Source organism: Cygnus atratus, chromosome 16 (genome assembly GCF_013377495.2).
Source record: "Cygnus atratus isolate AKBS03 ecotype Queensland, Australia chromosome 16, CAtr_DNAZoo_HiC_assembly, whole genome shotgun sequence".
Classification (NCBI taxonomy): domain Eukaryota; kingdom Metazoa; phylum Chordata; class Aves; order Anseriformes; family Anatidae; genus Cygnus; species Cygnus atratus.
Genome location: NC_066377.1, coordinates 12,955,647 through 12,982,978, shown reverse-complemented (window position 1 = coordinate 12,982,978; position 27,332 = coordinate 12,955,647). Strand labels below are relative to the sequence as shown.

At 45.6% G+C, this 27,332-nt stretch overlaps 3 protein-coding genes across 4 annotated transcripts in view; 2 read left to right on the top strand and 1 right to left on the bottom strand.

The window, feature by feature from the left end:
* Positions 1-1,546: 1,546 nt before the first annotated feature.
* ACTR5 (actin related protein 5) lies at positions 1,547-13,325 on the bottom strand. Its single transcript, XM_035548422.2, has 9 exons — positions 12,806-13,325; positions 11,764-11,993; positions 10,748-10,917; positions 9,685-9,902; positions 9,178-9,360; positions 6,500-6,622; positions 5,827-5,966; positions 4,303-4,435; positions 1,547-2,934 (listed from the first exon to the last, which is right to left on the bottom strand). Exons 1-9 carry the CDS (start codon positions 13,184-13,186, stop codon positions 2,677-2,679), a joined length of 1,836 nt encoding a protein of 611 aa, XP_035404315.1. The 5' UTR covers positions 13,187-13,325; the 3' UTR covers positions 1,547-2,676.
* On the top strand, positions 12,802-20,508 carry LOC118248944 (uncharacterized). The gene is made up of 5 exons (XM_035548423.2): positions 12,802-12,931; positions 14,074-14,206; positions 17,828-17,962; positions 18,050-18,126; positions 19,292-20,508. Exons 2-5 carry the CDS (start codon positions 14,110-14,112, stop codon positions 19,604-19,606), a joined length of 624 nt encoding a protein of 207 aa, XP_035404316.1. The 5' UTR covers positions 12,802-12,931; positions 14,074-14,109; the 3' UTR covers positions 19,607-20,508.
* A 4,437-nt stretch (positions 20,509-24,945) lies between these two features.
* Positions 24,946-27,332, top strand: part of ARHGAP40 (Rho GTPase activating protein 40) — a 36,584-nt gene continuing 34,197 nt past the window's right edge. The window contains exon 1 of one of the 2 annotated variants that reach the window (XM_035548432.2): positions 24,946-25,044. The gene's annotated coding sequence lies outside the window, so the exon portion shown is untranslated. The remainder of the gene's footprint in view (positions 25,045-27,332) is intronic. The other variant, XM_035548431.2, reaches the window with a different exon arrangement.

Sequence of the window (27,332 nt, the reverse complement as noted above, 5' to 3'; positions counted from 1 at the left end):
TCCCAATGCCTAACAACCCTTTCGGTAAAGAAGTACTTCCTAACATCCAACCTAAAACTCCCCTGTCGCAACTTTCACCCATTCCCCCTCGTCCTGTCACCAGGCACGTGGGAGAACAGACCAACCCCCACCTCGCTACAGCTTCCTTTAAGGTAACTGTAGAGAGCGATAAGGTCGCCCCTGAGCCTCCTCTTCTCCAGGCTGAACAAGCCCAGCTCCCTCAGCCGCTCCTCGTAAGACTTGTTCTCCAGACCCCTCACCAGCTTGGTCGCCCTTCTCTGGACTCGCTCGAGCACGTCCATGTCCTTCCTGTAGCGAGGGGCCCAAAACTGAACACAGTACTCGAGGTGCGGCCTCACCAGAGCCGAGTACAGGGGGACAATCACTTCCCTAGACCTGCTGGCCACACTGCTTCTTATACAGGCCAGGATGCTGTTGGCCTTCTTGGCCACCTGAGCACACTGCTGGCTCATATTCAGCCGACTATCAACCAATACTCCCAGGTCCTTCTCGGCCAGGCAGCTTTCCAACCAAACCATCTTTCCAACCAAACCATCCGCTGCAGAGACCCTTTCAGGTTTCCATTCTGGAAGTTTTCTGCACAGCTCCCAGCATCAGAACAAGTTTCTGCATTGCGAGCATTGCTCCTGCCGTGACCGCCAGATGTGTCAGAGGGGTCAAACAGCAACGGGCCATCAAACCCTGCACTGCAGCTCACCCACCCGAGCTGAGATCAGAAGAGACACTTGGTTGGGGTGTAACATTTCTGCTGTCAGCACAGCACGTTCTGCCACATTCCTTGAACACCTGCAGAATTGCCTTAATACTCCTGAAAAGCAGCAGGCCTCCAGGCAGCTGGGGACAGATGGGCAGGCCAAATCTGAGGCCATCTGAAGGCAGCAAGCTCCCTTCCCCATCCAGCTAGGGCCAGGCCATGGAGAGTGACCAGCTCCGTGTGCCTCAGGAACCACACGTGAGCAGGTGACAGCTCTTCCCCCTGCTGAGCAATGCGTGACTGCCGGACTGTCGGCACACGGGCGTGCCCTCGGTGTTTGATAGCAGATTTTTCTTAAGGTCAGGTGTCTGAGTAATGCTTTCTGAATCCAGCAACGTGTGTATTGCATCCCGTGGCAATAAACTCCACGCTTCAGCACCAAGTACCTCACGTCCTTTGTTTTCCCTCTGCCAGATGACTTCTCTTGGAGCTCTGCAGCTCTTAGGGGACTGTAAGCCACCACCTGTCTACTTTCCTTGTTCCAATTACGGTCTGGATATTTTCCCCATAGTCTTACCTTTTCCAGACTAGAGGCTTACTTGCCAAACTGCTGCGGTCTGCTTGGGTTTCGGTTCAGCATCGATTATTCTTTTGGGAACGCACCAGGGAGTTGTTCAGTGTGAGAACTGCATCCCTGGTCAAATTTCAGGTGGAGCATGCTGTGCAGCAGGACAGGGGCCTGGCCGCAAGCCTGCATTTTTCAACAACGTACCATCACTCAAATCCTGCAGTCATTAGAGGTCAAATCACTGAAACACATACAGCAGTGGTAAAGCAAAAAGTTTGCTTTATTGCTAAAGAGACTTTTGATGACCATCATCTACTCTTAGACTGCGGTTTAGAAGGGATTTATTATGCCAAATCTGACCATCTGAAGTTGCGATCAACCCTGATACACCAGTGTTGGCATTCATCACAACACTGTGAGACCACCTTAAGCGTAGCAGGGGACACAGCATCAGTCCTCTTATTTCCCAGCCTTGCAACACTAAAGCTGACACCAATTGTTTCAGGGGATATGCTATCAAGAGGCTTCCAGGGGAGGCAGCCAGTGGATTGGGTTATCATGGAACACCAACAAGCCTTTTGCAGCTAACGTGGAGGTGCTTCCAGCCAGCTTTTGAAGAGCAGAGAAGATTCTCCCCCCAACCAAGAGCTGCCCTGCTCAGCCACCACTCCTGTAAAATCACCTGAGGGCTACACGCACCTCAGCTTCCTTCGGGACTGTGCTTTACGGAGGGCTCTTTCATTACAGCTGGACCACACCTTATGTCAGGTCTCCAGTTTCAACCAATGTCAGTAATACCGACAACTTCAGAAAGTATCCAGAATCCCACTGACTGTGCAGAATTTCAGCGGAAAGCACGCAGCGGGATGGACATCAGACAAGACAAGGCCAGGGGGCCTCAGGAGGAGGCAGAGAGCAGTCCCTCTGGCCTCCAGCAGCACGACACAGCCTGACAAGCACTCGCTGTGACGAGCGAGGGAGACGCCTGCTGGACTGCCTTGCGTGATACAAGTCAAGCTTCTGAATCACGCAACGAAAGCGGCATACAACCAGTAAGTTTTAATAAAAAAAATGTAAAACATTTGCAAAATCCCCTGAGTCTTACTATGAAAGTTCCTAAGACTGTATTTTTCTCCGGAATGCACTTTTCCTGTGTCCCTCCTCGCCGACTCGTACTCCCGTGCTATGCAGAAGCAGCACTGCATGTGGCAAGTGCTATGACCGAGCCAGCTGATGCCCCAGAGCAGCTCGCTCGTTTCCCCCTTCGAGGGGCTGGATGAGATGCTTTGTGCTGAGGTCTGTGCTCCATACACAGCTCAGACTGCACAAACACAGTAAACTCGTCTCTTTGCACTTTTATCTCCCTCTGGGGGACTGTGGCAAAGGCTCTGTGCTACACCTGCTCGCAAGGATTGCCCGTACTAGATGTCAGTGCTCTGCTGGGTGCTAATGCCTCTGTAGTCCGTGGGGCCTGCTTCGGAAGTCTGATGGGAACATAAACATTTGAAGCACAGTGTTCCTTGAGATATTCTCCCCCTTTCTCTTCATAGTCCTTTCTGGTTATCCAGCCTTCCTCACGGGTCACGTGTTCCACTGCCCAGTCCCTAGCCCCATACCAGGCATCTAAAACAGGGCTGGAGGCAAGGTGAACCTGGATGGAAGGAAAATACAGCAATAAATGTAGGAGAATATCAAGTTGTTTAAGAGCTAAACACAGAAAAGTCCTTTTTATGCTGGTTAGAATAGTATGTGATGCAAGTCACAAATTCAGAAGACACAGCTGATAATTCAGTGCTTCTGAAAGGAGCATTAGGAAAGGATTTGATGTGTTTTCACCTTGAGATCAATTCACCATGAGACTGCAGTTTCTACACACTGCAAAGCCTGTATTATCACATTCACAACCAACGGCCCTCACAGCCGGAAGCCAACACGGGAGGACCTGGTAGTAATGCAAAAAAAGTATCAAGTGCTCCAGCGTGAATTTCAGCAATACTGCAGGCTAAGAAATCACAGTACGTGGGGAAAAGACCACACGTGCCCTTTCCACTGGTGTAGATCCCATTTCTATTTAAGTGATTCCTGTCACTGCTGCCTAAAATGCTTTCCTGCTGCAGTTACAGGCAGGCTAGACCAGACACCATGCAAGTACCACATGCAATATCTGAAATGACAGATTTTTGACAAAACCAAACTATGGAACATATTTTAATGGAAAGAAATCCTTATTCTGTTAGAAATAGTGCTATTAAAAGCAGCTCATTCTCTTCCCATAGACAACCTACAGACCCCAAACTAGTGATATCCTTCCTAAAACTACCACGTATATGGTAGTTTGTCAGCCACACCCTGCTCAGAGCTACAAAAAGTCACTCTACCAAGCAAGTGTTACAGAACCACAAATTGCCACAAGAATTACTCTCTTTTTTTTTTCCTCCTCCTCGACTTAAAGTGATTTGCAATTTGAGACAGTAGTAGATTTTGGTACATAAGCTAGTTTCAGACCAGCAAGAGAGGCTTTTACAAAACGCATGGCAAACTCTGGGTTTTCCCCAGCTCAGATTGTGCTATTGAAAAAGCAGCAGAGGATGATATGTTTGTAAGATACATACTATTATCTGCTATCCCAGACAGTTGCTACGTTTAACAAGTTTAACAGCTAACTTCATTTTGAAATGAGCTGTGTTCATCCCAACCGCTATTCCTAACACAGATCATTTGTTCCAACTACCAACTGTCCAAACTTGCACATTTCCAGCCAAATGTACTTGCTTGTGCATGCACAGTCGTTTGGCTAAAGGAACTTTCCCTTTTCCAAGGCAACCCCACTCCTGCTAACTTATTCAGACATCAACTGTATCTTTGCTTCACCATCATTCTCTGAAGAGAAAGAAGCTGTCATATGCCTGGGCATGAAACATTCTCCACCCCATGCTCTAAGTGCACTCACTCCATACAGGAATACTTTTCAACACATGATGTTTTTGTGAACAGTCTGTTCATCTGTCAGTACACATACCTGAAAAGATGACCGGAACGGCCTCATTTCGAGGAGTTCTTTCTGAACTCTGGCTTTCAGTCCAGGGTACATCGCATTTCCACCAGTGAGAAAAACATTCTGGACAAGAATAGCTTGTTGCTCCTTTGGATACCTACAAGGAACAAAAGAAGTTAACCTTTTCCAAGAACAATATTCCTATGAACTGAACATCTATGGAGAAAACACTGATAGCTTGCCTTCAAGATTCGCTTTGAGAAACTTCCTTCACTTCACCAGCATGAAACCCTGTGCTCATTTGGTTTCTGAAAATTCCTGGGGTGGCAGAAGAAAAGCCTCAAAGCCCTCTGAACCAAAGCCCCATAAATCAACAACTCAGCAGATCTGGAATTCTTGCCTTCCAGAAAACGCAACCTCTTACACTCACACAGTTTGAGGGGTTACATTTGCTAATGTTAAGTTGGCTGGAAATAGTTGTCCAGCCAGTGTGCCTATATCACACCCTACAAACACCACAGGCGGTTTTGGTCTTACAAAACGACAGACTGCTAGCTTATTGTTTCAGGGGATGGATATTTACGGGGGTTCTTTGTTTCCCTCTACAACTCGTACCAGTGGTTTCCAAAGTGGGACGTGTGCAAGACAATCCATTGGTATGTGGGAAGAAAGTATTTATTTTTCTCAGTATCACCGAATCATTTATGTTGGAAAAGATCCTTAAAATCATCAAATCCAACCATCAACCAGGCACTACCAAGGCCACCACCAAAACATGTCCCTGAGCACCACATCCACACATCTCTTACACACCTTCAGGGATGGTGACTGACCACTTCCCCAGGCAGCCTGTTCCAATGCCCACTACCTTTCCATGAGGAAATTCTTCCTAATATCTAGTCTAAACCTACCCTGGCACAACTGGAGGTTGTTTCCTCCCATCTTATCAGTTGTCCCCTGAGAAAAGAGACCAACACCCTCCTCCCTACAACCTCCTTTCAGGCAGTTTTAGAGAGCAATGAGGTCTCCCCTCAGCTTCTGCTTCTCCAGACTAACCCCATTCCCTCAGCCACTCCTTATACATCTTATTTCCCAGTTCCTTCAGCAGCTTTGTTGCTCTTCTCTGAGCACATTCCATCAACTCAGTATCTTTGTTGCACTGAGGGGACCTAAAACTATTTTTTGTAGCATTAATAAGACATTTCATCCTTTTTTAATTTCTATCGTGTTTTACAATCTACATAATGTTAGCAGAGCATCACATATCTGTAACTTATACACATACATATATTGGGGCTCTGTGCCTTTTTTTTTTTTAAACTATCTGGGTGCATGATCAAAAAGGTTTGGAGACCACTGACTTAGAGATTCACATGTGGCCTTCAGAACAGAAAGACATCTCTAACCTGCAATGCTCAAGCCTACCAAAAAGAACTATTCAAACATATTTCTCAAGTTCTTTTTAAGTAACCACCAGTATTGCAAAAGCTGATATCAAAACAAGACCAGCCTGTTTGAAGAGAGCGCCTATTAGCTTTGTAAACTCACCTCTCAAGGACATATTGCATAGTTTCTGCTATACCAGCCTGGTCTTCTCCTATCAGGGAGGGCTGGAAGACAATCTCCGGAGCCCTGATTCTTTCAGTGCCAAGAAAGAGTTGGTGGTACTCTGCCAGGTTAAACACGGGCTTTAAAAACAAGATTGAAAAGTAGTAGAAAATTATGCTGACGAATAGTAACGTTCTAGGATAACTAAAGTTTTCAAACAATGCTTTACAAAAAAAAAAAATCATGATCTCAGAGAAACGACAACGCTGTAAAAGGCTACACGAGGTTAAGGAAAATGGAATTCTCTTATCCGCCCCCCCCCCATTTGTTGCCACTCATTTCTATGGCTCACCCTTACCAACTGAAAGTTTTGTTCACTGCGACGTGATATTGGGTTTTGGATCACACGCACAAAAACTTAAGCAGGACTTTTTCCCTAAGAGCACGGAACTGCTACAACGTGCACTGCCTGCAGAGATAACTGAGTGGGTATATTCATGCCCCAAACCATCAGTTACGATGGCGAGCATTTCTCCTCTTGGTGTACTGTTCAGAGGGTTAAGCATCTCTCCCAAGAGCAAACATTGTCTGTATTTGGAGAAATGTTAGCACACTAGCTAGACAACCAGTAGGCAGTAACCTCTGACATGAGAAGTAGGTAAAGAATTCAAACCTGTACTGTAGCAACAGGCTTCTCAACTTCGGGCTGGTCCTCAGCAAATAAAGGTTCAAACTCGTTAATACTTTCCACATCCTCCAGTGACTGTTCACTGCCCAGTGGATCCAAATCAGGGGTCTGGAAACAGAGAAGGTTACGGTAGGTTAGCTCAGATGTGCTAGGCACATACACGACTTCAAATCTGGTGACACTTGGAAAACTCAACCCTGATTCCCTTCAATCTCAACTCTCTAACACACTTGAAACTGAATATGCTGTTCTTCAGCAGTGAAGAAAAAACCGAAAATGATGACCAACCTAGAAAAGAGATGTTAAGAAATACATTCACTCAAAGCGTAAAAATCAAGCACTTTCAAAAACAGTTATCTTGAGGTCAGCTCAGAAATTTAAGGCCTTAGTCAACAGGCTGACTGCCAGGACCGTAGCCTAGCCGTACAGTACAACATACTCCCTAGTATAACAACGCATTAAAATAGCTCTTTAAGTTGGTTGAAACTTGGTGCTCTCCCAGCACCTCTCACTGCTCTAATTACCATTTAATTCCCTGCTCTGCTTGTGTGGGACTGGAAAACAAATATTTGCTAGCTACAAAGCTAGCACACGGTTTTTGACAGTTGCCTAGTTTCAACTGCCTAGCATTTGCACATGGGCTATACTGAAAAAACCTGCATTTTACAGAGACACGAAGCTGCTCCCAAAGCTCCTCTGTAATGAAAAGTATCACTTACGACACTGCAGCGCTCTAGAAGTGGAGACAATTCTTTAATTATTTCATTTATTTCTACACTTTAATGAAATAGCTTTTGGATTTTATTGCTAAGGGTTTGGTTTTGTCATTTTACTTTTTTTAAACAAACATTTGTTGCAACATTTAGCAAGCAATGCCAGCATGGGATACAGCTGGATCATTTAAGCCTTCTGAAGTTTACCTCATTTAAAAAACAAGCAGCTCCTCAAAACTGAAGTTTAAGTTGTATTGACTGTTACAGCAAACAGTAGTCACCTGAAGTTGTCCCCAATATTTTTGTCTTCTAACCCCACGGCCCACAAAAAAAAAGCAACAGAAAAAAAAACACAATTCAGCTGAAAAGTTGGCACAGACCCTGGGACAACATAATTAGCTTTTAGCCTCCTTTATACAGGCACGGAGAGACAGCCTGTCTTCACAAAGGGATTTGGTGATAACAGCACGCTTTTCCACAAAGCGCGAAACCATCAAAAAGGCTTGCCAATTAACTCTAAGGTCTGAGACTACACCTAGTAAACAGGAGGAGTGTCGGATCCAAAATGGACATGTTGGGACATGGGCACAACCACCTGGCAAAGTCACGAGGAGCTGGTAGTCTCTTTCTACGTTTTCTTTTGACAGAAGTGTAAAACCCATGATCCACCTCCATTCTGCTCAACTATAATCCTCCTGATTCTGACACAAACTTTCCTGATACGGGCAGGGGAAGCAGAACCCAGAAGAAACCAGCTCACCTGCTAGTTTTGGCTATATTCAACTGCTAAATAAAACATGACAACTCCTCTATCTGGCACCACTCTCCTCTACCCTTCATTTCTCTGTTTCCTTCTCTACCTTTTCCTGAACAAAGGCTAATAAAACTAAAAAGGTTTTACACAACTTGAAAGGCAATTAACAGCAAACGTACAAGCAGTCTTAGACAATGTTTTAGAACTGGTATGTGCTGGGCCTGTGTTAGCCTGGCAAAGCAGACAAGTAAGTTTCTCTTCTTCAAGGAACCTCCAACAACCAAGCCTAGCAATTAATCTTTCATTGTTAATTAATAAGAATAAAGCATGCTGCTTAATTGCACCAAACATAGCCAAAACAAAAGCAAAGGGTTAGCTGTTTAGCATGCAGTTCCCTGCACCCAAAAGCAAAGAACATAAATGGACATTGAAAAAAACACAACTTAATAGTTCTTCTCTATCTTTAATACTAGGCTACAGACATTTAAGGATGGTTGTTTGACCTGTAAGTACTTAAATCTCAAGACGTTATAATCAAAATGCCGCATCATTAATTCTCACACACTGAAAAAAGTAACGCCTGGTATGTCAGAATCATAGAATCATTAAGGTATGTTAAAAATTAGTTCACCAGAAGCAATGCAAAAGTAAAGACAGATTGCTTTGCAGTATGACCAAGATCGGTATGTTACCTGCTGCATTTACAACCCCCAAACCAAGTCACCCTGAAGTAAGGCCACCGGCTGGTACATGCTGCCAGCAGTAAGTACAAAGGGAGCAGTACCTTCAGACTGAGCTCACCTTTTAGGGCTATTTTCCTTTTTCCACCCCCAGGTTTTTAAAGCTAGTCAAGAAATCTTTAGGAAACTTACTGATTTCACATAGCTGTAACACTTTAAACTAGTGCCATGAAGCCTAAATATTATGCTTAGAACTACATGGAATCAAGCTATACGGTACGTCCCAGACCACTGTGCAGAGCAGCACAAGAAAGGTTAGTGATTTCAGGCACACAACCAAAGCTTCCTTTCTGTAACTGCATAGGAAAGGTGGAAATGAGGAGCAGTTGCCCAATTAACAAGGAGTGTGTTAAAGGAAAAGCTTAGCTCATCAATAACACGGCTATTTATAGAAAGGGCACATTTTAAGGCACAAACTTAATTCTCTCAGAGATAAGAATGGTGAAAATGTTATACCTCTGGTTTGCTGTCCACAACATCCACTTCAATATTGACTTCTGCCTGTAGGATTTTTTGCTTTGTTTGTTCAACGGCCAGGCTCAATTTGTTGATATAAGATTGAAGTTCTTCTGCAGAGTCCATGTTCAGCTCCACCAAAGCTTTGTGGAATTGATCCATGTGACCATCTTCTAAAAGCTCCTACAGACAGATCAGAGCTGCTTGTGATGAACTCCACGTGGAAATCAACTACGCATGTACATAAACTTTGCCTTCATTATGCTAAATTATGGATGTACATGCTTCTACAGCAAGCAAAATACTTCACAGAAGTACTATCCAGAACCTGCAAGCACCACCTGCATCAATCAACTTTTCTTATGCTGCAAGTAACCTTGAAGTTATGTATCAGAAAATGCACAGGACAGTTACAGCTCCTTTACAGTGACACAGAACCTTTGGGTAAAGCTCTGAGAGCAACCTACACTTCTCCCAAATGACTACACAAAAAACTGCCATCGTTACCTGTACATACAGTAGTCTGTCCAGCCTCTCTTGGTCGAGTTGCAGCTTCTCTTCTCTACGGCGCGCGTTGAGTTCTTGAAGCCTACGCAATTGCTGCTGTCTCCTCTCCTGCTTTTCCTCGGATGTCAGGGTGCTTCCCAGTAGCTTGTTAGAAAAAGGCAGCTGCATCTTGTGCACGTTGTTCTCATAGTACTCTGGGGACCGCCACTTCTGTAGTTCTGAATATTTTGAGAGTAAAGGAACTGTTTTACCAGGTTGAACAGAGTGATTCACATGTGTATACACTCCATGCTAAGTTCAGACTTCAAAGAAAGAAGACAACAGTCCAGCCTAGGATCCTGCCCACCTCTTGGAAGCTGCCCCCTTATTTAGCTACCTCTTCAGATCACTGCCTTCCAGTCGCACACTCAGTGCAAATGGTTCTTAGCACTCTGTTCTCCAGGGTGAAGTAAACACAAAGTACTTAGAAGTGGGAAGCGCACACTAATGTCTCTTCTCTCCTCCCAGTGTAAGGGAGAGTTCTCACACATTTAAAACGCCTACAGGCTCTTTCGTAAGGGACAAATTCAAGAAAATGCTATTCTATGGCCACTATTTCAGACAACATTTATCATGGAGATTTTAAAACTTCTTTAATTCACAAAAAGTCGTGAGAATTGTCCTCTATAATTTTGGAAACCTTAAAGCAGACATGCAAAAAAAAAAAGGAGAAATGTCATCAGATGCAGAAACAATCCTAACCAACTGAACATTTTGTGGGGAGTAAAACTCCTTATACATTTGTTTTAAAATATTTCCATCTGTAATAATCTATTATCATTCACAGAGAAGTCTGACCTAATATGGAAAGGATTTCTAAAATTCAATTTTGTTTCATGAAATGGTACAGAACTCTGAAACTGTTGACAAGCTTTTCCTGTGTAATAGACTAAAAGAAAGACCTCCATAAAGAAAGCAAAATAGAAGCAGAGTGTTTGTGCCTGAATCCTAGCCAATTTGAGAACAATGAGTTCAGATCTAAGGTTCAGTGAAGGGTATTTTGTGATTAATAAAGTGTTTTTACCTTCGATATAGTCTTCTGCAATGTAGCTATGCTCATGAAGTATTTCCTCCATGCGACTGAGAGTGATGGCAGCAAAATGTCCAGGGTATTTCAGCTGTAGGAGGCGTTGAAGATATACAGCTGCCTGACACCCTCCAATATTAATACGTTTGCAGTTTTTAGCATCCAACCTGAAAATGCAAGGGAAACAACTGGAACTGAAGAGATCTAAAAGTTCACTGTAAAACAGACCTCCTGCTTCATTCAGCATTACTCGTTTTCAATATGGTCAAGTGTACAGATTATTATTAACACAGAAATATTTTAAGAATCATTTCTCTGAAAAATCTATTATTTTTCTCAGACAACAACCATAAGAAGTGCTTTGTTTGCAGATGCATTCTGAAAAGTTCTGCTTTAAGAACAACGATAATAATTTCAGTTACGCCAACAATAGACATTGCTTTATTTTAAGGAGGGAAGTTACGATTCTGTGCAACTGTAAGTAGTCCCTCTAACCTCTATAAAACTTTGCAATTGGCCAGATGTAAGCTTCGAAAATCTGAAAGCTTCGCTGGATGTCATAAAGCCCCTTTTTGCAGGAAGGGTTATAAAAATAAAAACACAAAAACAATGTCGCCGCGCAGTCAGAATGAGAGAAGTCTTAAGGACTGCAGAAATCTCACAGAACGCTTTCTTTTGTCCCAACACTACTTTAAATTCAATATGCTTTTTAATATCTGATCTTACTTAAGACAGATATCCCTGTCTGCATTTGAAAGTACGGATCTATGCGTGAATAGTAATTCAAAATAAGTTCTGTACAAGGACAGCACTGTTTTTTCAATTCAAAATTCAACAGAACTTCACGAAATCTAAAGACCTAGCTTTTCCTCTTCACTATAAATTAAGACCGATAAGAACATGTGCTGCAGGAATTGGAACACTGAATGCTAGAGGAACAGGTATTGTGATCTCTGAAAAAAATCAATGACTGACAAAGAGGCTGCACTGTACTTAAGACACCAAGAACTCACCTGCCTTCTAAGACTGGCAAAATATGCGTACACTGATAGCCTGAAGATATCACCAAACCACTGCAGGGCCAGTTCTGCCTTCTGTTGTGGTAAAAACTATACAAGCTATCTACACCATAGGACACTTTCGGAACCTGATAACATTCGAAGAGGAGCTCTGACATCATTTGCCTCGAATACAGCGGATTGCACACTGCTTCTGTCAAAACAATGGGATGATCAACACAACCCTGTAAAAGACAAGAGAAAAGAAACACATGAAAGGACAATGAGAAAATCCACAGATACTTATCCTTCCTTCTCCTTTTAAAGATCAGCAACAACTCCTCCAAAACAGCAAGGAGAAAGCACTTCACGTGCAAGCTACTGAACGCTTAAGTTAAATTATACCTAGCACTTATGGGGAAAAAAAAGTCTATTGCAGGGTTTTCAGTTTTAATTCAACCAAGGAATAGACTCCTAAAAATAGGGAAAAAAGGATGTTAGAAGCATATATAAACTGTTAAAGATCCACATAAAGAAAACTCCGTGGAACGAGTAGGGAAAAGGTGACCGAAAACTGGTGGGGGCTTAGTTCAGCCCTAGGTAAAGCTTTTGTGTCACAGAGCTGGCACAAGCCTCAGTTCTGCTGGGCACACAAACCAAGTAGTGGATGGGAGCTGACCACTCGCCCAGAATATCTGAGTTGGAAGGGACCCACAGGGCTCACGGAGTCCAACCCCTGCTAAAGTCACCACGGCAAGTCAGTCATTTTCAGTCCCTACCTCACACACCGACCTCGGATGCCGGTTTTGCCAACGCCCTGCCAAGACGCAGCTGCCCAAACCTCCCCGCGGGCAGCCGGCCCCCGCCGCTTTCCTTTCACACCCAGCACCTCATCGCAACCCCCGGGGGCTGCAGAGAAACCCTCGAACCGCGGGGGGCTGAAGGCACCCGGGGGACACCCTGGGGCCCCAGGCAGCAGCAGGGTGCAGGCTGCGGGGCCGTGCCCGTCCCGTTCGGCCCCACGACGGGGGCTCCACGGGGCTCCCCCGGGCGGTACCTGCGAGGAGACGCCGAGGCGCTGGAAGACGTGGTCGAGGAGCAGCTCCTGCAGCTCCAGCTGGACGGGCACGTTGCGGTCGAAGGGCGAGCGGAGCAGCCAGCGCAGCGGCTCGGGGCTGCCCAGGTCGTTGCCCACCTGAGTCTCGGCGCCGGCCCCGCCGCGGGCTCCGCGGCTGCGAGCCGCCAGCGAACGGAACCGCAGCAGGGGCTCGGCGGGGACGGAGGGGTCGGCGGCCGCCCAGCCCGCCCGCGTCTGGAAGGAGCCGTTGTCGATCACCAGCGGCACCGGCTGCGGGCTCCGCACGGCCGGGCTCGGCGCCAGCATCGGGTCCGGGGCCCAGCGCGCGTCGCGGAAGGCGAACACCCGGCCCGCCGCCATTTTGAGCGCTCCCCTCTGCCTCCGGCCGGCAGCGCCGGCCCTGCCTGCCGTTCCGGGGCCGGTCTGCCTCGGGAAGGCGCCCGAGGCGGCAGGTCCTGGGGTTTTCGCTCAGAAGGGGGGTTGTCCTGAGAGACTGTGGGTGCCCCATCCCTGGGGGTGTTCGAGGCCAGGTTGGATGAGGCGCTGAGCAACCTGATGTAGTGGGTGGTGTCCCTACCCTTAGTTTTTGAGGTCCCTTCCAACCCGAGTTGTTCTGCTTATCACAAAGCTGAGGAGGGTGGCCGAGGGCCTGTGCCCCTTGTAGCAACTCCAGTGTTGGCAGTGGGGCAGCTGAGGCGTGACTGACCCTCACACTAACGCAGCATCACCCCAATGCAGTAATAACTAACAGCAGGGCTTGATAACTGTCTTCAAAAGAAGCATTACATCAGGGAATGCAGCCTCCAAACAGGTGTAATGGCACTAATTACCACCAAGATGCTCATTTGTCCATCCATATGCTAATTACCACACTTGGAGGGCCATGTGCCACCTCAAGGCTTTGAAGGGCAGGACCCTCAAGCTCAGCTTTTATTAATCACTTTTTGTTAAGGAACACTAGCAGCTTACAAGCTTCAAAATTCACTTGCCAGGTACTAATAGTTACCCCTCCCAGCAGGTGTTACTTCCCGAATTTGTGTGCTCAACATCAGATGGTCTAATCACACTTTTCACGTAGTTGTGTGACCTTTTTCAAGTTGAAGAGCAACAGCTGCTCTGATCTAGGTGACAGTAGCTGCCCTGTGCTACCTGTCCTATGTCAGACTGCCTTTGGAAAGTCACACATATGTAACACGCATTTCCTCAAAGCCTTGTAGTTCAACTTTCATCTCTTTCTGCCAAAACAGGGTACCACATTTAGAAGGCTGCAAGCTGTTGCTGAGATGTCCTCTCCTTTTCCACTGACTACTGCTGACCTTGTGCCCCTGTTCCCTCTTGGAAGAGGCAAGCATGCAAAATGGAAAGTGTCCTGCTGCAAAGGCAAGCTTGCAACACACCCACAAAACTGAATGGGAAAAACTACCCCATTCTCCCAAAATGGAGCAGTGAGTGATTAGCTTAGTGAAGAACCAGGATATACCTTGAGAGGTTCAAGTGTCTCACTTTGGTGAAAGCACCACTCTAGATATAATAAGGTAGGCATGAGAAATCAGGGGTTTTCTTTAACAGCTCTCTGTGTTGAATGGGTGTGCCTGGGTTAGTCTTCTGTCATTGTTTTCCTTTTCAGCCTTTTTAATTTAAAATTGTGCATCCACATGTTTTCATATTCTACAATAAGTTTGATTTTTTTTTTTTTTCATTTTCCTTTTACATTGGGATTTTCTGCACATTTGAAGTTTAGATGCACTTATGACTAGGAGAAACATGTTACTACTAAAACTCCTGGATTCTGCTGTCACTCTTGTCATTGTATTTGTAGATTAACCACTAACATCCCATCCATCCAGAAATGCCAAGTACCTACAACTCCTACTATGTGAAATGGGGACTGCAAATATTTAGCATCCTTGAAGCTCAGGTCATTAATGGCTTTTCTCACTTGTTTACCCAATGCACAAAGTAGGTATAATAGCTGTCTTTTATCACATGGGGTTGTTATTAACATGAACTAATAAGAATTTGTAAAGTTCATTTAGATCTTTGGATTAAAAGGCTCATTTCAAGGGGCTGTTACTATGTGAAAACAAACACATGCACATAAGCAAGAACATTAAATGCATGCAATCATTCATAATGTGCACTTACATAGCTGCTCTTATCCAAGGTTTTCTGAGAGCTACACAAACAATTAATTTTGCCAAACAACCGCCCCCCCCCGTAAGGTAAGTGATAGATAATGGTTTTATTTTATTGAGGGAGAAACAGAGACAGGTTAACTGGTTTGTCTACTGCTGCAGAAGCAATATCAAGTAACCAAGGCTATATATCTGCTTCTTCTTCAATTACTACTAAACTTCTTTATTAAGAAACATGTATATAGACACATCCTATGAGACATGCTAGCTTGCCTTTCTTGGAATGAAGGGAAATAGAAAGTCAATTAAAATATGAAAGTTTATTTTCCTGGTGGATTCACTAACAGATTGAAAGATACAGACAAGGTTAAAAATAGAGTCCATGTTAACGTGGGACATATATGTGATCTATGTCCAATGAGAGCACCTGGGATAGGTATTTTTTAACTAGATCGTAGTTATCTTCTAAACAGCTCTGCAAGTCTGTTTTATTGGTTTCTCAAAAGTCACCTTCGTTACCCAGTTCCAAGCAGCAGTTCAAGTGCTTGGTTATCTCCTCTATATCAGAAATTATAAGCGTACCTTTAACGGCCGTTTTAACATAAGCCTTCAAGGCTTTCTGTCCTTTAATTACCAGCTGAAGGAAGGACAATCAAATCAGATGTTTTCTCACTTCTCCTTCTTAACCCATACGTAATCCTTTTTACTCCCTCTTTGCTCTTAGAGGGCTGTCCATTCTGCTATCTATGCTGAGAATATTAGCAGTCCTCTTGTGATTAAGACAGTGATGCAACGAGAGTTATTAAAAGGTAGTTAGTAAAGTAGAATAAGCAAGCTGTTCTAAACCTAGTATAACCTGAAGCAAGCAATGAAGTACCCTCTGGTTCCTTTGGTGAATGAGCTGACCTTTCCTCTTCTTTTCTTCTGGTTTTGTTTGCCATTTGTACTGCTATTGATCGTAATGATTATCTGGCTACAGCTTTTACTTAACGAAGGTAAGTTCTGCAGTTGACTGCGTAAATGCTTTTGCATAAAGACTTTATCTATTAATTTCATCTCTAAAGCATTCTAGGAGCTATTTTTAGCCTAATGCCACTCATTGCAGAAGGAAACTAGAGCTAGTTTTTTAGATAGGTTTTTTTTTAGTACTACTGGTGACATAGGAAAAATCAAATTTAAATTGTTATGTCTTTCTCTTAAAAATACTTATAAGAAAACTAAATGCTGTCAGCTGTTCTTCCTTTCCCTTTTTCTCAGACGTAATTTAATGTACGAAAGGTAAAGGACAAGTAAATATTTCTATTTTAAAAAATCCCCCCCTCCCTGCCCCCAAAGAAAAACAAGAAAAAACCTAACCCAATAATTTTGTATGCTTTCGAACACCAGTGTTGTATAGCTCTCCTCTGTGTGTTAGGGGAGGGAGCAGACTTTACCAGGGGAGCTGTTAAAGGATTCTCTTAGTAATGTTAAGGTAGATTAAAATTGTTTTTGAAGGGAGCAGGACATGCATTTTCATTTATTTGTGTATTGTGCATCTATTTCTGATCTGGTGCTGATTCTTATTTCTAACATGTCAGTAACTACTAACAGGCTTTGATTTAGGCTAATAATAGGCTTGGTGATGTACTCCTGGGGATAAAGCTTTGCTGGTTTTGCTAATCCTGGAGCATAAGCAATTGCAGCTGAGGAATAAATCATATGTTCAAAAGCAGCAATCCTGCCTTTGTAGGACAGCTATAGGAAGGGAAATAAGAACAAAACTTGACTTCAACAAACTTTAAATAAATTTTTACTTCTATTTGGTGCAGTCAGTTCTTACTTAGCATTATGGCAACCAGTCCTATAATAGGTCCCATACGAGTAATGACAAGAAAACAATTCCTTTGGGCCCACAGGCAGCAGTGGAACAGAAGGCATTCACCACAACTGAGGCTTATGTTTTTTCCTCCTTTCCTGTCCTGTATGTGTGTGGTCGTTGCAGTTTTTACTCTCAGCTCCTATTTTTTGGGCTTAACCTGTAGCTGATGCTCATAGAAGTCTCTGCTTGCTGCTACCTGTTTCTCCACACGCTCAAGTGCGCTCTTGTGGATAAGCAATGATAGTAATTAAAGAATGCAGGCATATGAAGCTGTGATAATGGTACAAAACTACCCTGAGCAGTATAGGCATGGCTTACTTCTGATTTTTGAAAAACAGAAGCAAATGGTGTATGTATTTTGTGTGGGTAAGGGGTAGCTATGCCACATGCTTATGCTGTGCTTGGGCGTCAGCTTTTGTCTGGACACAGCAACTCTGGAATATTTTCATGTCTTAATAGAAATTTTCAGGTTGTGTGTACTGCATTTACTTTTATAATATCTGGCCCTAGGATGACTGTTATTGGCACCAGGCCTCTAAGGCCCTCTTTTATATAAAAGCTCTAAATTCCATTTCAATCAGTAAGACTAGTTGCATTACTAAATTTTGACGTACTTGTGTGCTTGTAGAACTAGAGCATTGAAGTGCTTCTAAATCACTCTTAAGAGAACAAAATAAAACAGTGCTCTTTTTAATGTCTTCTTGATTAATTAAGTCATATCCACTTATTTTATGCCTCTTTACATCAGGTATAAGTGGAAAAAAACCACAACTGGTGCATTATATTAGCCCCTTCTTTAAGATAGTTGCTGGTTACAATCTAATTGGTTAAGATCAAACACTTCTACAGGCCTCTTATTGCCTAGATGGGCTTGGAAATCCTTCATTTCAGGTGAAAGGGATTCAGAAAATCTTGTCCAGCTTGTAGATAGAACGTACAAGGCTTGTAGCTAGAACAAAAAATGTCACATACAGATACTTTACATGGTATTTTAAAATCTGTTTGTAGAACAGATACCCCCCGCAGTAGAAACAAAGAAACAATCTTCTGATGAGTCTGATTCCAAATTTGAAGATGAACCTGCAGAGGATGAAAACCAGAATGGCACATCCCGTACAGAATTTCAAGAGGACGCATGTTCAGGTGGGCCTATGGGAAAAATGAGGCCTAGATTTGCTTTTCTAAGTTCAAAACGAAAAAGCCAAAAGCAAACTTTTTTTTCCCCTGCAGTTTCAGACAGCTGGTCTCAGAATCAGAAGATAAGATCCTCTCACAATGAGAAGAGTGCTCTTTGTAACATCATGATGGTGAGTAGCGTGACCAGTCTATCTGTTTGCATATCTACTGCTTTTGTGCCTCAGTTCTTATTTTTTTTCCCCTCTGCCTGACTCCCCTGCCTCTTGAGTAAGAATGAATCCTGTTATAGACCAGGCTAAAGGTAGTACAAGATTGTACAGATATAAACATGTATACATATGTTATTAAAGGTATATATGCATATTTGCAAAGTCTCCTGGAGAATCACATTTGAAACAACGAAAATTGCTACCTTCTCTAAGATTAGGGGTTTAGCTCAACTGTATCTAGAAACTCCCCTTCCATTTGCATGGTTTGAGAACACTGATACTATGTATTCTTAAAAGCTGCTTCAGATTTCTTAAAAGGAATATGTAACAAAATTTAGACTTGTTTCTTCCCTTCCTTGGTAAGAGCTGGAGCCAGAAGTCCCCTTGTAAATGTTGCAGTCCTAATGCTTTTACACTTCATACAAATTCCAAAAGATAATCTGAAAGAGTGTTAGAGATCAGCGTCTTGTATGTCTTCATTCCCTGTTCCTTTACTGTATGTGCATTTGCAGAAGGGGCTCAGAAGGAAAAGCTGGTCTCTGCCTCCGCTGTCACTGTTCAGTCCTGTCTACTCGTTTATGTTGCTTGGATTTTTGAATTACAGCCTCTGAGTTACCCGCATTTACTTCTACCAGCTTTGCTGGCTGCTTTGCTAGGCTAGAATAGTTAAGGACTGGGATCATCTTAAATTGCTGTAGCTGTTTGACTAAGCACACCCTGAAGTTGACCTCTAGCATGGAATCAGGAATATCTCAAGTCAAAGTATTTTTGACTTCACTAGCACCACCAAGACAATACAGAATCAGTGTGGTAAGATTTTTTCCCCATTATTGTTGCTTAAAAAATAGAGGGAAAAATGCTAAGAACGAGCCCAGACTTGCTCAGAGTACCATTTGGTTCTCCTACAGCTCCAAATGCATGTATCAACTTGAGCAGAGCAATTTGAAGAACTGGAGTTTAAACTTGTCCCTTACATGACATAATACAGCAAAGGGCTTGTTACTTCATTGGGTGGACAAGAGAAGGAAGCAGTTATGGTCTCACACCATTTATATCCTACTGAAAACTGAACCTCTTATGAAAACAACATTGTCATGACAGTTCTCTTTCCCTTTTTCTTCACCAGCTGTTGTGCAGCATGCTTTCTTCTCTTACCTGGAATTTTCTCAGCCACTTGCTCCAGATCTCTAATGTCCTGAGGATTCAACTGCTGCCATCCTCTCTGATTATCCCCATCGCTCAGCTTTTTGATTTGCTGGGTGACAATGCTGTGAAAATCCTGGGCTCCTTGAAGCTTGAAAGCAGAGGGCTGTTAACTTCAGTCTTGGGGATGAGATGCAAGAAAACTGGAAGAGTGATGAAGCTCAGAGAACCACCTCGGGGTGGAAATGAAAAAGGTAGTCCTGTGACCATTGGCAGGAATCCTTTTCAGCATCAGTGAAAGCTACTACAGAATGGCAGACGCAGGTTATTATTATTTTTTTAATTAAAAAAAAAAAAGGTAGTCAATATTAAGTTGATGCATGTTCAGGTCACAAAAGCTACTTTCCAAGTGAACAGTATTGGCTGGCTGTATATTAAATGGACCATAGCCAGTAGCATCTTGTCTGGTGCTTGAGTGTGTATTCTGCTACACTCCCACTTCAGAGAAGGATGAGTCTCTTTTATAATGACCAAACTCCCCTCTGGCACTACTGATACTTTCTGTTCACCACCATTAACTGATTTCAAGCCAGTAAGAACAAGGTCATAACTCTCAGCAGTAGTTCTTACTGGAGCTTAAATGCAATACAGTCCAGTGAATATTTTACTTGTACTGCAATCAGCACTTTTCTGATCTCCAACTTGGGTGTTCTCAGTAGAAAACACCTTCTTAAATGCTCAATTCTAACACATGAAGCAAGTCTACCTCCACTTAAGCAATAATTAAGCCCTTAGTGGATGCAGAGCATGTATTTCCTTTGCTTCTATCCAGAGTATACCCTTTCAGTGCATCTGACAAGCAGATTTAAGGTTAGATTGGTAGTCAGTGAAACAGCTCGGTTCTACCAGTTGGTGGGGCCACAAGTAAATGGGCAGGACTGGGATAAGGTATGGTTTTGTTCCCTGAAGGTTTATCCAGCCATCAGTCTATAAAGAGAACAGCTATTTGCTCCGTGTGTTGAGGCACACATTCAACAGACTCTTTTCAAAAGAAGAGTTAAAAATAGGGAGTCATACCCCAAAAAAAACACATTGCCACTTGAGAAAACATTTGTCTCTACTCCTGATGTAAACACGTCCCTCCACAGTCTTGCATGGGAAGGCTGTTTTACTAACCCATCCTAACTAGGGAGCATGCCTTATGTTTGCTTGTCTTTCCCTCTCCGTCCCCTGAGGTCCACACACCAAGTATTTACCCGCTGCAACGTGCTTTTAAATAAAAGCTGTTTGCTCACTATCTTTATATTAGCGGTTCCTTTATTTAGAGAGAAAAAAAAAAGCCATTCCCCCGCCCTCCTCAGAGGAACCCACCGCCACCACCTCCTCTTCCCGGGGGCCGCCCAGGGCCCGGGACTCTCCTTCTGGGGGCGGCCCGGCGCTGAGGAACCCGCCGCCGCCTCCTGCCCCCTGTGGGCCGGGGCTCTCCCTCTGAGGGAACCGGGGACCGGGCAGGTGCCGCGGCGAGACCCGGCGGGGCGCCCCCGGGGCGGGGAAGGCGCCGCCCGAGGCCGGGCTCCGGCGCGGGGAGGAGCCGCGGCCGCCTGAGGGGACGGCGCGGCGGGGCCGGGCCCGCGGGGCGGCTGCCGGGGGCGGCGGGAGCCGGGAGCAGCGGGGACGCCGCTCGCCTGCGGGTAACGCTCGGGAGAAGCGGGGACGGGCGCGCAGCCGGCGGCTTTCGGGCTCCGGGGCCGCTGGTGGTGGTCCCGGGGCTTGGCCTCCGCTGGGGGGCGGATCAGCGGGGGCTCGCCCCCCCCCCCACCCCGGGTGGCTCGCTGGGGGTGCCCGCTGCCTGCAGGGCTTCGTGCTCTTCTGTCTGCCTCGCCGTCCGCTGAGAAACCTTCGTGTCTTCGTCTTCAGGCAGTTCCCGAACCAGCGTGCTTCAAGTTAAAAGTGTTTTACTGCGATCAGCCCAGCGAAGGAGGAGATAAACTGAGGCGGATGGGTAAACTGTATGAAGGTCTAGGTGACATCGCTGCTTCTTGCACGGCACGGTGATGTTTTAAAGCCCGGTGGTACCAAAGTGTGTGTCCAGGGCAGTTTTTAGTCTGTGTAAACATGCTCGGAATAGGTTTAGCCTGGCTGGGCTGGCTGTCGCTTGCAGCGTCCCTGTAATAGCAGGGAGCTTGGTGCCAGCGTGTGAAACCTGCCCGGGAAGCCGCCTCTGAGGATTATTAGTTCACGCCGAGTTCCCTGGTACCACAGCTATGCCATGGCAGTGCTGGCTTTTCCTGGTTTTCCTCTCTCTGAGCTGTGGGAAATACCGCATGATTGAATATTTGGGTATTAGAAATAAAGCCTTTGTGTGTGGATTCTGCTAAAAGTAATACGGAAAGCAGTTTTGGCTCTGTTTTTGGACCGTGCTTTTTGCATGGGGTCAATGATGCATGAACCTGAGCTGGAGAATGGGCCCAGACCTACAAAGGTGGGGACTTGGTCTGAACCTTGCATTTGTCTTTGTTAAAACTTTTTTTTTTTTTCTCCGTCTGAGAGTCTGGCTGTAGCTCCTGCCCTGGAGCTGGTCAAAGTGGAGCATTTGGAGTCCAAAGTGTGAATGCAGCGCGCCCTCTCAGCTACCTGGCAGTAGTCTGCAAGTACCTGAACGGCACCAGTGAATTTGTGCTTTAGTTTCCCTTTGTTGCTGCGTGCAAAACTGTTTTCTTGGTGTTAGTAGTAGCATTAGAGCCTGCAGACCCCTGTGTGGTTACAGAGCTTCTTGCAGTGATTGCAAATAGAAGCTTCTTAAAAATGAAGGCTTCTCTGTACTTGTGGATTTAATTCACCTGTGAGGTCTGTTCAGCTGGGGCAAAGCACCATTTCTCATTTGCACTCAGCAGCCTCTGTCCCAGAGCATTTCTGTGCTGCAGCAGGTACATATCTTGCTACCAAAGCCTGGAGTAGGAGCTCAGAGTGCAGCGGCAGTGGTAGCTTCTTCTGCCCGAGAGTTGCCTTTCCCAGCTGTAGTTTGGTGTTTCTTTTGTCTGGGGTTAGGCCTCCTGGGAGACAGAAGCCTGCCTTTCTGTATGCCAGACTGTACTGCTGTGATGTAGGTGTGTTGAACATCAGTTAATCTTTATTTTTTTCCCTTCTTATTTGTAAAGCATTTACTTTGCTGGCATTTTATAGAACGGGACTAGATAGGCATCCACTAGCAAGTTTCTAAGTTGAAAAACTTAGAAATCAGTTTTGCTCTCCGCTGGGCTCAAAACCCTGGAAGAAACTGCTAAAAGACCCAAACTCTAACTCAGTGCAAACTGCAGTGAAGTAATGTGTTTTGATGGATGTAGATGATAAACACGTCCCGAAAGCAGCATGTCAGAGCGCTTTGGGATAAGGCACTGCAGCATGCTGCGCTATCTATCTTGTCAGCGGGGCCTCTCGTAGGGCCAGCTGGTGCTGCGTGCTGCGCTGGGGCTGTTTACAGCCTTCTCCTGGAGGAGTCATGGGATGATTTAACTGGGCTGACATCTGGTTTGAGTGAAGAGAAATTGGGGTTCTTATGTCCAGCTGCGTGTAGAAAAACAATGCTTGAGAACTGGCTCATCATCCTTTGTGCCCCAAGAGGGCGCAGCAGCAGCGTAGCGCTGGGTGTAATCAAGAAATCTGAGGGGTTTTTTTTGCTGGTGGTGGTAGTTTGTGTGTGCGTTTTTCTTTTTTTGAGGTGGTGTTTTTGCCACTGAAAGGAAAAACCCATAAATGTTGGCTTCCAGTTCTCAACATCTTTGAGTAGTTGGCTGGTCAATCACATCCTTGTCAAAGCATTATAAATCGAAACAGGTAAGGGTCCAGCTTGCCGTGGGGAAAAATAATGCTTCCTCTGAGTACAGGGAGCAGTGCTGAAACGCATCCCACAGATACGACGGCACCTCTGTCCTTTACAAGACCCAGCTGGCCCAAGTGCTCAGCATCCTGGTCTTGCCTCAGTGTTGATCCTCTTATAAGCAGGAGGCTGGGTAAGGCGGTGACCTGGGGATCCCCACAAGTGTGGTTGTGATAGTTTGAGAACGGCAGGAGTTGCGCTGGGTTCTGCAGCTCTGGCGGGGCGAGGAGGGAGCTAAAGGTTACGAGTGTAAATGCTGAACACTCTTAGCTTTTCTTAATCCTTTAAAACTTGGAGATCACAACGCACGACCAAGGATGCAGTGTATTCTAGCTCTGTATGTCTTTTAGGCTCTCAGTTCAGCAAAACTTTTGCTCGTTTTGGGATGTTTTGGCCCATGTGCCAAACTCCAGGCAGTTTAAGTGCTTTCAGTTTGGAGACCTAAAAATGTCTTAGTTGTGACATGGTGTTTGAGCTTTCCTGTTGCAAATGTACATTCCATATGGCATTGATTCTTAATTGAAACCTGCTGGAGTTATTTTTAATCCTGCAACGTATTACATGAAATATTCTTCATGTAGCTGACTTGAAAGGCTTGCCCTTAATTAGATGTTTCTAATCAGTCTGTGGTGCTCCTTTCCGTAATGCTGTTCCTTTCTAAGAAACGTGATTTTGATTTATATAAGCCACTTGGTGTCTTAACTAATAAATTAGCCTCCAGCTAATCAGTGCGGGGCAGTAGTGTGAGTTCCACTGGTCTGTGAGATGTTAAATAGGACAAGAAAATGATTACTGAGGAAACCCATCTACATAGCGAATACAACCCGTATGTTTGGTTATTTATACTGTAGACTTTAGGTGGTCATTCAGAACAGCATCATTAGCCATGTGGTTGAGTCCTTCCAGGTGTGTCGTGTAGCAAGAAAGCTCATCTGAAATCTCTGAAAGCTCTAGGTTTCAGATTGAGGTGTTTGTCATGCTTTCTGGTATTTGCTGTTCGGTAAGACCGTTAGGTCAGCTCGCAGGGGAGCGCATTTTGTGATTGCAAAGAGGTTTGGAGAAAGAAATACAAAAGCTGATGCAGCTAGAAGCGTATTCCCCAAAGCAGATTACTCCAAGAGTCTGGAATGTGTTGGTGGGAGGCTTCAGTTTTAGTGAGACGTTGCTCTGTGCATGCAGGAGTTCTTCCCCTCCGAAATAATTGTTTCCATCTGCACAGCTTGTTCCGTCAGTGCCTGGGCTTTGGGCTGTGTGCGAGATGTGGGGCTCTTGTTAAAATGAGGGTCTTTCACTAAGCCCTCCGTGCTAGCTGCGTGTGAAGGGAACTTTGCTGTTACCGTACAGCAAAGAAAGAGGGCAGTGCCCACCGGGGGGAACTTGGAAAATAAGCAACAATCTGGTCTGTTTGTCACGTCCTTTTAAAGGGTTAGAGGGAAAAGTTTTGGGACCCACGAATCTTCTTGCACGTCCGGCAAGCGCTGATGTTAATTGCCGAGTCGGAGTTATTCGTTTAGTTTTTATGCAATGTGAAACCATGTCCATCCATTGTACCTGGAGATGTCCTAGACCGCTGGTATTGAATACTGCGGCTTCTTCTCCGTGAGCTGGCCTGGTGAGCCCACGCACTGCCATCGTACGGTGGAGCCTGAGCACAGGGAGCGGTACCGAACGCGTCGTGCAGCGAGAGCTCAGCATTCCAGCAAACAGCTTGGCCGAGGCCCAGACACGTGGATTCCTGTTTGCTGAGTTTTGCAGCGCTAATGTGCTTAGCGCTTTGTCCCGTTTTGCCCTTTTACAGAACGTATCTCCTAGGATGAGGGACTTCGTTAGCAACGGAGGGTCGTGCCCACGCGTTACCGGTACGTGCCTTTTGGGAAGGGGCTGCCAAGGGGGTGGGGAGCGCAGCGGCGAGAGGCAGCTCACCCAGCACGTGCTTGCGGTGCAGCAGCAGCAGAGCAGGCAGCCTGTGCTTTGGTAAAGCCGTGGCAGCAAGCTCCTCAGCAAGTGTTTTGCTGTTTTTTTTTCATATTTCGGTTCTCCCTGCCAGCTCACCTGACGCAGCCCGAGAGAGAACCTTGTAACGAAGAAACAGTGTGATGACACAAACCGGGAGCACTCATGGCTCCCTCGCCTGAGAGGCTGTATCACATCTGCTGTCTTCTCTCCGAAGGGCCAGGCTTCTCAATTAGCTGATGCCAATTAGTTGGGGTCAGGGAAGTGCCCGCTTCCTGGAGGGGGTGGCACGACGTGACTTCAGTTCTGGGTGAATCTCCACCGCGCTCAGTGTGCTGTGGATGTGGAGAGCACACGAGAGGATAGGAAGGAGGTCTGGGGGGGGGGCGCCGAGGTGTTTGAAGGGCTGTTTTGTAGTGCTGCTGCTTTGGGGCAGGGCGATGACTTTCACGTGACAGCTCTGGAGCTTGTGCACGAGACTGTCTTGCTGAGGGTGGCTGCCACCTGGCTGCTGTCAGCTCCGACTTTTCCGAGCTGCTGCTCTCAGTGAACTCCTGTGCTGGTGTCCTGGGGTCTCAGATTTCTCAGCACCTCTGTACACGCACAGCTGAGCATGCAGCCAGTGCTTGACCCCATTTTTCAGGGCTTAATCATATCCCAACAGCCCTCACCGAGGCACCATCACTGGAAATGAAGGCAGTATTTCTCATCTTGAGGTTTGAATTCTAGAGGAAAAACAGGGCTCCTGCTGCACGTGCACTGGGTGTGAGCTGTCTCCTTTGACCTCCTGATTGTGCCGTAGGTTCAGTTCATGCCTGCTTGTGAGGTTGGTGCCTGAAAAGTCCGCTTCCCCTGGCTAGCCCGTTCTGTGCTGGCTGTCAGACTGCTGGGCAGCAGTGCTGGCCTGGTGCCTTGGTTTAAACCCCAGGGGGATCAGTGCAAATAAGAGTCTGGGTTTCTTGAATGTCTGTTAGTCCCTGGGCCTAAGGCAAAGGATAATGCCTGCAGCTGGGCACTCCCAAGCAGTGAGAAGTCAGTTCCCTTACACCGCTTTGTGGAGTGAGGTTATAGCACGTACAGAAACGTGTTTTACTGATTTGTGTGGTGGGGAAGGAGCCCAGGTGTGATACCTAACCAAACGTCCTGCTGGCTTAGCTCATGCGTCTGAAACTTGAAATGAAAAATATCCTTTATAATCCAGGAGGAGAGATGACTGCACACATCATGAAGGTGCTGCCTGTTCTTGATCAGGCTCCTCTGTAGCGTAGGAGGAGTTAATATCAGTTCTTGGGTGAACAGAAGCCTGAAACTCTTGGTCGGTCCACAGCAGGTGGCCAATATATAATGGAACTGGAAGGATATCCTCTTTTGGCAAGAAATAAATACAGCTTTGCTGATGAAAGTTGTTTTTCTCGGTCAAGGTAAAGCTCAGACAATGTTAATGTTTGAAAACTGCCGGGCTAACACAGTGGAAGGAAATCCTTGCATGCCTCATAGCGGAAGGTGGCCATGAGGCTGCGATGTATACATCCCTGCAGCTGACCCGAGGTACGGTTGTTTTGGTCAAATACTCTGCAACCCTGGACTCGCTCCAGCTCGTGGATGAGAAGGGTAAAAGTAGATAAAGGTACCGGCTGTATTTAGATGCAGCGTTTCCTTTGACTAGCAGGAGAGGAAGGATCCCTGCTGCGAGCACCCGCTCCAGCACCGTCCCTGCTCCAGGAGCTGCGGAGTTCATTCACTTCGCGCTTCCTACGCTCTCTCGGCTCCGCAGAGCAGGCGTGAAGCTGCCGGATGTTTGCAGGCCAGGAAGAGTTGGGACCAAGCACAGAGCTGCAAGGTCAGTTGGGAGAACCCAAGGCTTTATTAAACACCAGGATGTTGGGGAAAAAGCTTTTTGCAAAGCTTAGTCTAGCTGCCGTGATGTGTTAGCTGGAAAACAAAAACGAGCCAGGGCCAAATTAAGAACTAGGATCGAGGAGAAATCGAAGGTCGAGGAAATTCAAGGCTTTCGTTAGCTCGGTTAGGGAGGTTTGTGCAGTTCTGTAGTGGGTTACACTGCCGGTGTAAACAAAGCAGGTGGCAAAGAAAAGCTGGTCTTTGTGAAGGTCCAGAAGTGTGGTTGCTAGCTGTGGATCTACGGATATCGTTTAACCATACGTGAGTATTTCTGACAGTAATACCGAGTCAAGTG